Source organism: Mus caroli, chromosome 13 (assembly GCF_900094665.2).
Source record: "Mus caroli chromosome 13, CAROLI_EIJ_v1.1, whole genome shotgun sequence".
NCBI lineage: Eukaryota > Metazoa > Chordata > Mammalia > Rodentia > Muridae > Mus > Mus caroli.
Window position 1 is genome coordinate 50,641,741 of NC_034582.1, and position 14,733 is coordinate 50,656,473.

At 40.2% G+C, this 14,733-nt stretch overlaps 1 protein-coding gene and 1 pseudogene across 8 annotated transcripts in view; one reads left to right on the forward strand and one right to left on the reverse strand.

Moving 5' to 3' along the window:
• Nsd1 (nuclear receptor binding SET domain protein 1) overlaps positions 1-14,733 on the forward strand; it is a 106,833-nt gene that overhangs the window by 32,004 nt on the left and 60,096 nt on the right. For all 8 annotated transcript variants that reach the window (XM_029468505.1, XM_021180996.2, XM_029468506.1 and 5 more), the window contains one exon: positions 1,295-3,857. In XM_029468505.1, coding sequence (XP_029324365.1) covers positions 1,295-3,857 — 2,563 coding nt within the window. The remainder of the gene's footprint in view (positions 1-1,294; positions 3,858-14,733) is intronic.
• On the reverse strand, positions 8,473-13,042 carry LOC110308415 (annotated as a pseudogene).

A 14,733-nucleotide genomic window follows, 5' to 3' on the forward strand; every position in this document is an offset into this window, starting at 1 on the left:
AACCAGCATCAGTTGTCCCAGTACATCAAAGTTTCTCTTCAGTAGTGCTGGTGTCGTGTTAATCGTGGCTGGCTCTGCAGCCCCAGCTGACCAGAGTGACAGATTTAATTTTAAATCGTAGACAGCCCTGACAGTATTTAAATTTGTCTGAAGCTTCACAAGCCAGGCCTTCCATCTTCTGTACTGCTCTCAACATTCTTATCTCCCAAGGTACTACGGGACATCCCACTCAGCTCTTAATACTCCGTGGCTTTTCTAGCCCAAAAGTTCCAAGTTCTTTCTACAACCCTCCCAGAATTCAGTCAGATCTGTTAAAAACAATACCCCACTAAGCTGGTACCCACTTGTCTCAGTGGTACCTACTTTTTTTGTTGCTGTGACAAAATATCATGACCAAAAAGCAAGCTGGGGAGGAAAGGGATTATTCTGATTACAGTTCCCCAACACTGTTCATCATTGAAGGAAGTCAGGAACTTCAAATAGGGCAAGATTCTGGAGGCTAGAACTGATGCAGAGGCCACGGAGAGGTGCTCCTTACTGGCTTGCTTCCCCTGGCTTGCTCAGCTTGCTTTCTTATAGAACCCAGGACTACCAGCCCAGGGATGACACCACCCACAATGACCCTTCCCAGCCTTGCTTACTAATTGGGAAAATTTGTTTATTTTTGGTTTTCCAAGACAGGGTTTCTCTGTGTTACCCTGGCTGTTCTAGAACTGTAGACCAGATTTGCCCCAGACTCAAGGATCCACCTCCCTCTGCCTCTCAAGTGCTAGGGGTAGTGGTGTGCAGCACCACATCCAGCATGTTAGTTCTGTGGGTAACAGAAATATGTGGAATCCTTGGTGGGCAAGTTGTGATAAACTCAGATGCTAATATTGGGCAGTTTCATAGAAAGTCATTGAAGAACTAGGCACGGTAGTGTATGTATGTGTGTATATATATATATATATATATATATAACTGCAATTCAACAACAGAAATAGCCTGGCTTCAGAAAGGGGACTTTGAATGAGAATAGCAAGGTTTTCAAGGAGTAGTAGTGGACATCCCAGTATGTGGGAGGAGGCAGATGCAGGTGGGTTTTTGTGAATGTGAGGCCAATTTGGTCTACCTACATAATGAGTTCCAGGACAGTGAGCTGTACATAGTGAGACCCTGTCTTGAAAAACAAAAGCAAAACAGAACAATAAGATTTTAGGTAGATTCTGATTTGAGATGTTTTCTTTTTAATCTCCCTGCTTTTCTTTTTTTTTTTCCCTAATAAATGGTATTCTTATTTTCCTTTTAATTTAAGGTTCCTCAGAAGATTTTGAGTAAATGGGAAGCCAGCGTTGGTCTTGCCGAGCAATATGACGTTCCCAAAGGCTCTAAGAACCAAAAGTGTGTCACTAGCTCAGTCAAGTTGGACAGTGAGGAAGATATGCCATTTGAGGACTGTACAACCGACCCTGATTCAGAACACCTGTTGCTTAATGGCTGCTTGAAGTCTCTGGCTTTTGATTCTGAGCATTCTGCAGATGAAAAGGAAAAGCCCTGTGCCAAGTCTCGAGTTAGAAAAAGCTCTGATAATATAAAAAGGACTAGTGTGAAAAAGGGTCTCGTGCCATTTGAATCACATAAAGAAGAATGGAGGGGCAAAATTCCAGAGAACCTTGGCCTAGACTTTATCTCTGGGGGTGTATCTGATAAACAGGCTTCTAATGAACTTTCCAGGATAGCAAACAGCCTCACAGGGTCTAGCACTGCACCAGGAAGTTTCCTCTTTTCTTCCAGTGGACAGAACACGGCTAAGACAGACTTTGAGACTCCAGATTGTGATTCTTTATCAGGTTTGTCTGAGAGTGCTTTAATCTCTAAACATTCTGGAGAGAAAAAGAAACTCCAACCAGGCCAGGTCTGCAGCTCAAAAGTACAGCTCTGCTATGTTGGAGCTGGTGATGAGGAAAAGCGAAGCAATTCTGTCAGTGTGACTACCACTTCTGATGATGGCTGCAGTGACCTGGATCCTGTAGAACACGACTCAGGATTCCAGAACAGTGTCCTTGAAATTACAGATACTTTTGATAAAACAGAGAATGCTTTATCGGTGCACAAAAATGAAACACAGTATTCTAGATATCCTGTCACAAACAGGATAAAAGAGAAACAGAAATCCCTCGTTACTAATTCACATACAGACCATTTAATGGGTTCTACCAAGACAATGGAGCCTGAAACTGCTGAGTTGTCTCAGGTCAATCTTTCTGATCGTAAAATCAGTAGTCCTATTCCCAAACCCCAACCAGAATGTAGGACTGATGGTCTCACTACAAAATTCAGTGCACCACCAGGCATTCGTGATGAAAATTCACTGACAAAGGGTGGGCTTGCAAATCAGACTCTGTTACCTCTGAAATGCAGACAACCCAAGTTTCGTAGTATAAAATGCAAGCATAAAGAAAGCCCAGCTGTTGCAGAAACCTCAGCTACAAGTGAGGACCTCAGTTTGAAATGTTGTTCTTCTGATACCAATGGCTCTCCTTTGGCCAGCATATCCAAAAGTGGGAAAGGAGAGGGGCTAAAACTACTGAACAATATGCATGAGAAAACCAGAGATTCAAGTGACATAGAAACAGCAGTGGTGAAGCACGTTCTGTCGGAACTGAAGGAGCTCTCGTACAGATCATTAAGTGAAGATGTCAGTGATTCTGGAACGTCAAAGGCATCAAAGCCATTACTGTTTTCTTCTGCTTCTAGTCAGAATCATATACCAATTGAACCAGATTACAAGTTTAGCACATTGCTAATGATGCTGAAGGATATGCATGACAGTAAGACAAAGGAGCAACGGTTAATGACTGCTCAAAATCTGGCTTCCTACCGGACTCCAGATCGTGGGGACTGTTCTTCTGGTAGCCCTGTAGGGACATCAAAAGTTTTGGTGTTAGGAAACTCCACACACAATTCTGAAAAGCCTGGAGATAGCACTCAGGACTCGGTTCACCAGAGTCCTGGTGGGGGTGACTCTGCCTTGTCTGGAGAATTGTCTTCTTCCCTATCAAGCTTAGCTTCTGACAAAAGAGAGCTCCCTGCTTGTGGTAAAATTCGCTCTAACTGTATCCCAAGGCGCAACTGTGGCCGAGCAAAGCCATCATCCAAATTGAGAGAAACCATTTCAGCCCAGATGGTAAAACCTTCAGTAAACCCAAAAGCCTTAAAGACTGAGCGGAAGAGAAAGTTGAGCCGACTTCCAGCTGTGACACTTGCTGCTAACAGACTGGGAAACAAAGAAAGTGGAGGATCAGTGAATGGCCCATCCAGGGGTGGGGCTGAAGATCCTGGTAAAGAAGAGCCTCTGCAACAAATGGACCTTTTAAGAAATGAAGACACACATTTTTCAGATGTACATTTTGATAGCAAGGCTAAACAATCTGACCCTGATAAAATTCTTGAAAAAGAACCATCTTTTGAGAACAGAAAAGGCCCAGAGTTGGGCTCTGAAATGAACACTGAGAATGATGAACTCCATGATGTTAATCAGGTGGTGCCTAAAAAGCGGTGGCAGCGATTAAACCAAAGGCGCCCTAAGCCCGGCAAGCGTGCTAACAGATTTCGGGAGAAAGAAAACTCTGCAGGTGCTTTTGGAGTCTCACTTCCTGCTGACGCTGTGCAGAAGGCCCGGGACGATTACTTAGAACAAAGAGCTCCTCCTACAAGTAAACTTGAGGACTCAGCAGCAGATCCCAATCATGGCAGCCACTCTGAATCGGTTGGGCCTCGGCTGAATGTTTGTGAGAAGTCCAGTGTTGGCATGGGTGATGTAGAAAAGGAGACAGGAATTCCCAGTTTGATGCCGCAGACCAAGCTCCCTGAGCCAGGTGAGAACTCTGTCGGGTAAAAAGTAAAGAGAATTTGTTAATGTTTTCTTTTCTGACAAAGTTGCTCATTTGAAGACCCTGGTCTGTTTGTTGTAATGGAATATGTGCTACAAACTTGGAGTCAGAGTTAACACTTGACTAAAAAGACTAATATTTAAATGTGGGATATCTGTATTTTAAAACTTTATAGTTTTATTTTAGCTATTTGGGGTTGAATTTAAGACCTCAGTGGATGTCTGGCAGCACACTGCTACTGAGTTACCTGTTACTTTCTTATTAGCTTTTTTTTTTTTCTTTTTGTAAATCCCGATAATTTTTTCTCCTTTCCAGTTTCTTATCTTATAAAGTTAACTGACATTTTGGGATTGAGGAGGTTGTAGGCCTAAAAACTTAAGTATAGTCATTAGTGTACTGGTAGTAAAAAGACTGGAAACTAGGTTTCCTCTGACCACAACTTAAAAGGATGCACATTTTTATATAGGTAAGAGAGATGTGCTAAGTAATGCTATGCCACGGTTACCTTCTCACTGTGCTTTGAGAGTGTGTCTCTGTTGTCTTGGCTTAGCTGTCTTGGATTTTTTTTTTTTTTTTTTTGATGGGGAGAAGGTCAGAGTCTCTTGTGATGCTGTTTTACTGTCTTTGCTCTTGATCCTTTTTTGTTAGGGGTTACAGCTAAGAAGCTGCTGTCCACCCCAATGTGCTTAACTGTTTCAGGTCTCTGCTTGTTTTGTTGTTAATTTTTTTGTATGGTGAAAGGCAAAGGCCCTGAATTCTTTTGATGTGGATATACAGCTCTCCCAAAATAGTTTGTTGAAGAAACTATACTTTTTCCATTGCTATCATCCTGCTTCAGCTTCCTGAGTGCTGGGATTCTAGATGCAAGATGTAACATAACCCAGCTTCCGAAGTCTGAGAAAGTTGAGCAGCGTGGTCAGTGCATCAGCAAACTGTAGGCTTAATGGGCTTGTGCTTTCCCATTTGATCTTTAGTGTTTTCAGTTACGTGTGTTTCAGAGTATGCATGAACTAGAGTTAGAGGTCAGTGTGAGCCACCTGATGTGGATGCTGGGAGTCAAACTTGGGTCCTCTGGAAGAGCTTTCTTAACTGCTGAGTCATCTTCCCTTTGTTTTTTGGTTTCTCTGTAGCCTTGACTGTTGGAGGAGAACTAGCTCTGCAGACCTGGCTGTCTCAGCCTCTAAGTACTGGCACAAGCTCAACTTTGTTTGGATTTTTTAAAAAAATGATTCATATCATTCATTCAGTCTTGGATTGACTATTGCAAGGAATTTATTCAGTTCTTCTGGATTGTCCAGTTATGTATAATATCAGTTTTGGTGATATCAGTTGTAGTGTCTCTTTATGATTTACGCCCCTTTTTTCTTTTTTTGTTTTTTGAGACAGGGTTTCCCTGTATAGCCCTGGCTGTCCTGGAACTCACTTTGTAGACCAGGCTGGCCTCAAACTCAGAAATCCACTGCCTCTGTCTCCTAAATGCTGGGATTAGAGGCGTGCACCACCATGCCCAGCCTCCTTTTTTTTTTTTTTTTTTTTAAATGTTGCTAAGAGTTTGTTCTATACGGCCTTGGGATGGCTCAGCAGTAAGAGTGCACACTGTTTTTGCAGAGTACCAGAGTTAGGATCCTAGCACACATATGTGGAGTGGAATATAACTGTCTGGAACTTCAGTTCCAGGGATATAAAGCTCTCTTCTAGCTTCTGCAGACACTTGCACTCGTGTGTGTGTGTGTGTGTGTGTGTGTTGTCATGTGTCCTCCCTCCCCACACCTGTAATTCAATTAAAAAAATTGAATATATATAGCAAAACAACAGTTAATGAAAAAAGAAGCCATGAATTTAAAAGAGAACAAGGAGGGGTATGTAGGAGGGTTTGGGGTGGGGAACATGATGCAATTATTTTATACTCTCCAAAAATAAATAATTTTTAAAAGTTGAATACATTTTTCAAAAAAATTTTACTTGGCACTTAAAAGTATTTTTCCTTTTTGATATTAGGGATCTAACCTAAGGTCTTGTTACTTACTGGCAAGTCATTAGCTGGCATGCATTCCTAGATTCTGATTTTTGCTGTTGTTTTTCTATTTTCTATCTTGTTTTATTTATTTCTGCTGTACTTCTTTCCTTCTGCTAACTTTGGATTAAATATAGTTTTCATATCTTAGGCTTGGAACTTGCTGTGTTGGCTTTCTACCTGTAGATAGATATTCCTTCCTGCCTCTTACTTTCTGAGCACTGGAATTATTGAAGATGTATATAAGTCACTAAACTTGACCCTCCCCTTTTAAAATTCAAAATACCAAAACTCTGTAATACACACACACACACACACACACACACACACACACACACAAATGTACTGAATGTCTGTTACCTGCTGAGCTATCTCTCTCATCTCCAGAGTCTGGCTTTGAAACAAACAAAAATCATAGGTTGTTACTAATATAAATACCCTTTTTAGTGCTACTTTTGCTGAATATTGTAAACTTCAGTCTATTGATTTTTTTTTTTTTTTTTTTTGAGACAGGGTTTCTCTGTGTAGCCCTGGCTGTCCTGGAACTCACTTTGTAGACTAGGCTGGCCTTGAACTCAGAAATCCGCCTGCCTCTGCCTCCCGAGTGCTGGAATTAAAGGCATGCGCCACCACTGCCCAATAGTCTATTGATTCTTATTTGCCTCAACATATTTTTAATTTCTCTTAGTAATTTTTTTTGACCTAATGGTTTTCCAGAATTTAGTTTTTATTACCATACACATATAAATCTTTCTTGTTTTGTACTATCAAGGATTTCTGCTTTCTTCCCATAGTAGCTAGTAACAATAGTGTTTTTAGTCTTCATAAATTTCTTATGACATTGTGTGAGCATGATATATTTTGGAGGCTATTCTCTGTATACTTGGGAAGACTGCATATTCTGCTGTTTAGTGGAATTGAGTGTGTGTTATGTCTAGTAACCTGCAGTGTTCAAGTCTAGTTAGCATCTTGTGCTTTTTGGGTGGTTGCCCTATTTTTTTGCAGTTTATTTGTGTGTGTCAGCCCCAGCACACATGTGGAAATCTAAGGACTGTTTGTGAGTTGATTGTTGCCCTCTATCATGTCGGTTTGGTGGCAAGTGCCTTTATTACCCACTGAGCTGTCTCTCTGGCTTTCCCCACCCCCTTTTCAAGACGTGTTCTCAATCTGTAGTCCAGCATGGCCTGGGGCTCACTGCTTCTAGAGTAAGCTGGTCTTCACCTGTTTTAGACACAGTGCTAAGATTATAGGTGTTAGTCAGCATGCCTGGCTTGTTTTTGATACAGGGTCAGATGTTCTAGTCAGGTTGGCCTGGAACTATATATGGAACTCATATATGGAACCTAAATTTGTGTGGTGTTACTGTCTGAACTTCCCAAGGGCTGGGGATTATAGTCATTTCTCTGAATAGCAGTCTGGGTGTCTTTTCATGGACCCAGATAACTATTTATATACTTTCATTGGAAAACATCTGTCTAGTTTTTGATTATATTATTGTTTATGTTTTCTTTTTTGGTTCTGTGGATAAAGCAAGGGCCTATTGCATGCTAAGCTCTCTTGAGCCTTTCCCGGTTATTGAGCTCTTTGTCTTTAAATCCTAAGCATCCTTCATTCCAGGGATTAGTAGATGTAATACAAGTATTTATTTTTATTTTATGTATGTACACTGTAGCTGTCTTCAGACACACCAGAAGAGGGCATAAGATCCCATTACACATGGTTGTGAGCTGCCATGTGCTTGCTGGGATTTGAACTCAGGACCTCTGGAAGAGCAGTCAGTGCTCTTAACTGCTGAGTCATCTCTCCAGCCCGATCATAACCTTTTAAAGTGCAAAAATATTTAAATTTTGATAAAGTCTTTGTGCATTTGTGTTATATTTTGAAGACATTGTATAATCTTTTGTTATGAAGATTTATTTACTCCTGCATTTTTTTTCTAGAGCCTTTATTCCACTTTTTAAGAGTACTGGTATGAGTTTAGGCTACTCAACTTCATTCCTTTGCATGTTGGTATACATTGACTGAGTTTCAGTATTGAAAAAGATTATTACTAGAAGTGTGTGATGGTTCACACTTACATATTCCAGTACTTACAAAGGGAAGTTAGGATGATGGCTGAGTGTTTGAAGCCAGAGCTATAGAGTGACCTTGTTTACTTTAAAAAAGAAATATTCTTTTTTATTCCGTGGGCTTGTTGACACATGCTGAAAACAACCTAACAGCAAATACGTGAGAGCGGACAGCAGGCCCTTCTTCAGGTGTACCTCACTGTAGTGTTTGCGATAAGATGTCTCAGTGAACTTGGAGCTGACCAACAGGCCTCAGAAGTTATTTCTTCCTCTGCCTTCAGGTGCTAGGATTACAGGCATGTACTGCTAGTCATGGCTCTTTACCTAACTGGGACTCTGACCTCTGATCTCCATGCTTTAGCAGCAGATGCTTCACTGCCTCAACAGTCTCTTCAGCACCTAGTGTTCTTGTCCTGGTTACAGAAAGGGGCGCCTGTTTTTTTTTTTTTTTTTAAAGTACAACTTCCATTTTATTTTTCCAGGGTAGTTTTCCTTCTGCCCTTACAAAACCACCTCTTTACATGGGCTTTGGTGGAGGAAGCGGTGCAGTGCCAGCAGGTCTGAATCGTGGTAGGGGTGTCCCGCACTTCGGGCTTCATGGCGACCTTGCTATGGATGGCACAGCTCACGCAGTAATGCAGCTTGACGTAGGGCTTGGGAAGCCCATAGGCATCGAAGACACTTGCTTCAGATATGTCCCTGACAGCAGTGGCTTCTACAGTGTTCCAAATGACAAACTTCTTAATGGCCTTATCCTTGGGCATGCACCGGGCACAGTTCATGCAGCGAATTGGCTGCATGTGGCCGCGGCCCTTTTTGGCACGACCATTGTTTCTTCTTTTTTTGGTCACCTTGGAGCCAAGAGAAGGGGCAGTCTGATTGAAGCAGTTCTGTACGTTCCTGTCTACCCAGCTTTCCACTTCAAATACTCATCTCTGAAGGAGGCGCTCTTGATAGATAGTGCACAGTTCTTTAACAGTGTTTCTGCAGTATTTATTTATTTATTTATTTATTATTTTTAATATTTTTTATTACATATTTTCCTCAATTACATTTCCAATGCTATCCCAAAAGTCCCCCATAGCGCCCCCCACTTCCCTACCCACCCATTCCCATTCTTTTGGCCCTGGCATTCCCCTGTATTGGGGCATATAAAGTTTGCAAGTCCAATGGGCCTCTCTTTCCAGTGATGGCCGACTAGGCCATCTTTCGATACATATGCAGCTAGAGACAAGAGCTCCGGGGTACTGGTTAGTTCATAATGTTGTTCCAACTATAGGGTTGCGGATCCCTTTAGCTCCTTGGGTACTTTCTCTAGCTTCTCCATTGGGAGCCCTGTGATACATCCAATAGCTGACTGTGAGCATCCACTCCTGTGTTTGCTAGGCCCCTGCATAGTCTCATCTGCAGTATTTATATAATAGCTTTATCTTTAAAATTAGAGAGTGTGAATGTTTAAAGTTTGTACTTTTCCAAGATGATTTTGACTTTGTCTTCTGTATTTCATATTAATTTAAATTTGTTAATTTCTTTAGTGTCCCCAGACTGTAGGCTAGTTCAGCATCCACATGCCATGACTTAGATAAGTTGTATTTATGTTTGTTTAATCTTGTTTTGTGATTTTCAGTTTAAACTCTTACACTTGGGCTGGAGAGATGGCTCAGCGGTTAAGAGCACTGACTGCTTTTCCAGAGGTCCTGAGTTCAGTTCCCAGCAACCACATGGTGGCTCACAACCATCTGAAATGGGATCCAATGCCCTCTTCTGGTGTGTCTGAAGACAGTGACAGTATAGTACATACATAAAATAAATAAATCTTTTAAAAGTTTTTTTTTTTTAAGTATTATTATACTTTTGCTAAATGTATCCCCAACTTTTAATATTTATTTTATTGGCCTATATATATATATATATATATGTTTGTGTGCATGTACATGTGTAGAAGTCATAGGAAAATATGTCCCTTTCTTCTACTCTGTGGGCTCCCGAGTTTAATTCAGGTCATTAGGCTTAAGCAGGTACATGTGTCTTTGCACTGTATACTGTGCCTGCGGAGGCTGGATTAAAGGCATGGGATCTTCTGCAGCTAGAGTTACAGATGTTAGTGCTGGGAGTCTGCCTCAAGACTTTGAACCCTTACTCAGCTGCTCAGCCAACTTCATAGCCTGTCATTGCTGTTAAAGCTTGCTCAGCTTGTTCAGCAGCCCAAAATGATTTTCTGTGTGCGTGGAATCTGAGCAGGGAGTTTTACTTCATCCTTCTCTACAGTTTATTTACTTCACTCCTTGCCTCATTATTTTTGCTAGACTCTCTAGTGATGTTGCACAGCAGAGGTTACAGTTAAAGGTTACAGTTTAGTTTTTGCACAGCTAAAGAGCATCAGATGTTCTAGGCATTGTTCCCAGTCTTAGAAAACCATCTAGCAGTTTCCATTTGATCACTACCAGTTCTAGTGAGTGATATTTGATGTTGAGGAACTTCCCTTTTATTCCTGTGTGTTAGTAAATTTCTCATTGTTTTGACTTAGGATTTCAGAGTTTTCAGGCTGTTATGGTGAAGACAGCTCTTGTGGTTACAGAGCACAACCTCTCAGATCATAGAAACAGGAAATAGAGAGCCATGTCTTAGCTGACTTTCTCCTCCTCCTTTTATCCCCCCTCTGAGTCCCCAGCCTGTTAGGTCATGCCATCTATATGCAGGGCTGGTCTCCTTTTTCCTTTAGTTATTCCTCTCTGAACCACTTGCCCTCCCACCCCCACCCCCCACCCTCACACACTCAGACATATACACACAGATAAAGCCAGCTCTGCTTACCTAATAATCTCCAAGGTACTTTTAATCTAGTCAAATTAACGGTTGAGATTAACCATAATATTGAATTTAGTTAATTCATCAGCTATAATTTTGAACTTGTTTGCCTCTTTTCCTCCCTCCTGTATCTATCAATATGTATTAAATTTACTGTGTGGTCTTTGGGTATCACTTGGCTGTGGTATGCAGTGTGTTTTTGTTTTTTTTGTTTTTTTTTGTTTTTTTTTTTTAATTACTGCTAGGTTTTGTTTGCTTGTGGATGTTTTCATCTATATAATAAATTGCATTGGCTTGTTTTCTTTTTGTAATAGTCTTTGCCTAGTTTTAGTATTAATAAGATATTAAAAGCCTCATGGAATAAGTTTGACATAGGGGACTTGTTTTGTGGCAGTGGACATTACATTTAGGGCCTCTTGTATGCGAGATGAGCTCTTTATTATTTGTATATATCTGGAGCTGTGCTTTGTTTCTTTGGTTTTTTGTTTTTGTTTTTTTTACTTTTTATTTTGAGACAGCGTCTCACTAAGTTGTTTAGGTTGACATTGAGCCCAGTGTACAGTCACTAAGGCAGGCCTTGAACTTTTGATCTTTTGTCTCTGGAGTAGCTAGGAGTAAGTCTGTGCCATTGGGCCTGGTTTTGTTTTGCTTTGTTTTCTTGGTGCTGTTTGGGACTGAGACAAAGCTTGCATTCTGCTACTGAGCTGTACTCCCAGTGTTTTTGTAGGCTTGGTTAGGAGATGTAGAATAGTGTTGCTATGTAGCTCAAGTCAGCTTCCAGCTCAGAACCTTCCCAAGTGGTGGAAATAGAGGCATATTCCTGATTTCCCCACCCCACACCCTTTCTTTTAACTTTTTTTTTTTTAAAGGCAAGTTTAAGTAGATTTCTGGTTTTTGATCAAGTCCATTGCTGTTCTTCCCAGCCTTTACAGCAGCTGCTTGCTGGCTTTGTTTTATATATCGGACATCAGAAAAAGGTGTTGGTGGGAGGAGTTACAGAGAAACAAAGCAAAAACAAGGACATCTTGATGGCCTACGTTTCTTTGGCTTGTCTTTAGAAACCTTCATTTGAAGCTTCTAATAATGTTATTTAGCCTTCTGTACTATCCACCCGTGGATATTACCCTACTTAATTTTTCCTTAATGTTCTTTCCTTTTTTCATTGCTTGTTTGCAAATAAAATCACAGGGGCACTAGAAATAGTCTTTTTAGTCAGGCAGCATTCAGGAGGCAGAGGCAGGCAGATCTCGTGAGTTTGAGGCCAGCCTGGCTTATGGAGTTCCAAGACAGCCAAGGCTACACAGGGAAAGTTTTTCTTGAAAAACTAAAAAGGGGGAGAAAAAAAAATCCTTTTCTTCATTGTTTAAAATGACTAATAAACATGAGTATATTGTAAGAGTTTCTAATTTATTAGTATTTCAGTGTTATATTTCATTTTTGCATATAATTTTTTGCTTTTACTCCTTTTAATGAATTTAAAGTGTTTTTGTTGAGACATAGTATCTTGCAGCCGAAACTGCCCTCAAACTCTTTTATAGCCAAGAATGACCTTGAATTCTTAATTTTTCTGAGTCCAGAATTACAGGAATCGCTACTGTACCATTGTATGTGGTGCTGGATGGTGAACCATGACTTCATCAGTGCTCAGCAAGCACTGTCAATTGAGATAAATTCTCAATCTTCAATTTTTTGGAAGAGGAAATATGGTAATATATTGGCACAATTCAACATTTAAAAGATACAAAAAGTTAATAGTTTTTGGATCCCTCAGCAGTTCAGTCTGTTTTCCAGATATATCCTGTGGTTTCTTGCTGTCATATTAATGATAACTATTAAATTATACATTATTTTTCTTACTGGTTGCTGTAATTTGTTAAATCTTCCCTTTATTAAATGTTTAGTGTTTTTGAAAATTTAGCATCTCCTATGGTCAGTAACCTTAAAATACTTCTTTGTCTCTTTAGAATTGGGAACATACATTGTTCATAGCCCCTTCCTGGATCATTGGGTATCTGCTTGACAATACATCTCAGCTCTAACTTGTACTTCATAATCGTTACATTAAGCATTTCTGTAAGCAGGACAGAAAAAGGAAAGCTTGCATTCCATCAGTATTTTTCTTTCTTTTTTTTTTTTTAAAGATTTATTTATTTTATGCATATGAGTACACTGTATCTGTCTTCAGACACAGCAGAAGAGGGTATCCGATCCCATTACAGATGGTTCTAAGCCACCATGTGGTTGCTGGGAATTGAACTCAGTACCTCTGGAAGAGCCATCAGTGCCCCCATCAGTATTTTTCTAAAATTCATTCTAACCATCACTTTTAATTCTATCCCCATTTAGAACCTAGTTAAAAATGTTTGGAATTTTATAAACGAGCTATATGTATATAGAATTCAAGCTACTCAGTTCCTGCTTGCTCTGGCCCAAAGATTTCTTTATTATTATACATTTAAGTACACTGTAGCTGTCTTTAGACATGCCAGAAGAGAGCTTCAGATCTCATTACAGGTGGTTGTGAGCCACCATGTGGTTGCTTGGATTTGAACTCAGGACCTTTGGAAGGGGCAGTCAGTGCTCTTATTCACTGAACCATCTCAGCAGTCCCCCCACCCCTTTTTTTTTTAAAGTTTTATTTGTTTATTATTTATATGAGTACACTGTAGCTGTCTTCAGACACACCAGAAGAGGGCATCAGATCCCATTACAGGTGGTTGTGAGCCACCATGTGGTTGCTGGGAATTGAACTCAGGACCTCTGGAAGAGCAGTCAGTGCTCTTAACCTCTGAGCCATCTCTCCAGTCCATCTCACCAGCTCCTACAAAATCTCTTAATGTGAATAAAATTGTTTCATTAGCTTAATGTTTACCTTTGTTGTTGGAATTTACAGTATATTTTTATTAATTTGTAGAAGTATGTCAAGTTTATGATAGCAGTTTGGCACAGTTGCTCAGCACTTGGGAGGGAGGGAGTCTGAGGGAGGAGGATGGTGCCACAAGTTCAGCGCTAGCTTGACAAAAAACAAAAACTAAACAAGATTTATGGTGGTAGGACAGGGACGGGATAGGGTCGAGCAGGTTCCTTTTACATGCCTCTCTTCATTTGCTTGTCATTCATTCTTACTGTTGCCCTCCAGAATTAAAAGGTTGTAATTTTCTTTTTCTTGATTATTCTTTTTCTTAGTTTGCTAAACTATTTCCTTTTGTTTTAATGTTGCCCACTTGTATCAAGGACAGCCAGGGCTACCCAGACAAACCCTGTCTTGAAAAAACAAAACCCAAACCAACCAACAGAACAACACAAAACAAAATAAAAGAGGGAAGGGATTAGGGAAACTCTTTCCACTTTTCAGCTGTCTGAAATATTGTGACCATCTATCTCAGGGCAGGTTATATTAGGGAAAGTGTGGGTGGAGAGTTAGGGTGTCGGCGAGATCGGAGAAAGACAGAGAATATGTCTTGACTTTTAAGCCATTCAGTTGTTACTAGGTATTTTCACTTTACAGTTTGTCACACAGTATGCTGTTTTGTTTTGTTTTTTTCTTTCTAAAAAGTAAATGTCTTAGGTATTAAGAGCCATATACCCTCTTTTTTTGTACCAAAAATCCAAAGACCATAGGAAGTGAATAGTGTGACTATAAAAAATTACCAAAAAGGAATGTCAATTAATAGTTTTTCAGACCCTAATTTTGTTTTGTTTGTTTTCTTTTTTAAGAAAGGGTTTCTCTGTATGTAGCCTTGGCTGAAACTCATTTTGTAGACCAGGCTGCCTCAAACTACCTGCCTCTACTGTGACTAAAGGCATGTACTACCAAGGCAACCTGAGACCTAGAAATGTTAATGTATTGTTGTACATGATTTTGATGAGGAGTAGTGCATACGATTTGCAGAAACCTGAAGGTATACTGAATACGGATTTATTTCACTCCAATATCCAATCTTCGGCATCTACAGGCTTCTTGGTTTGT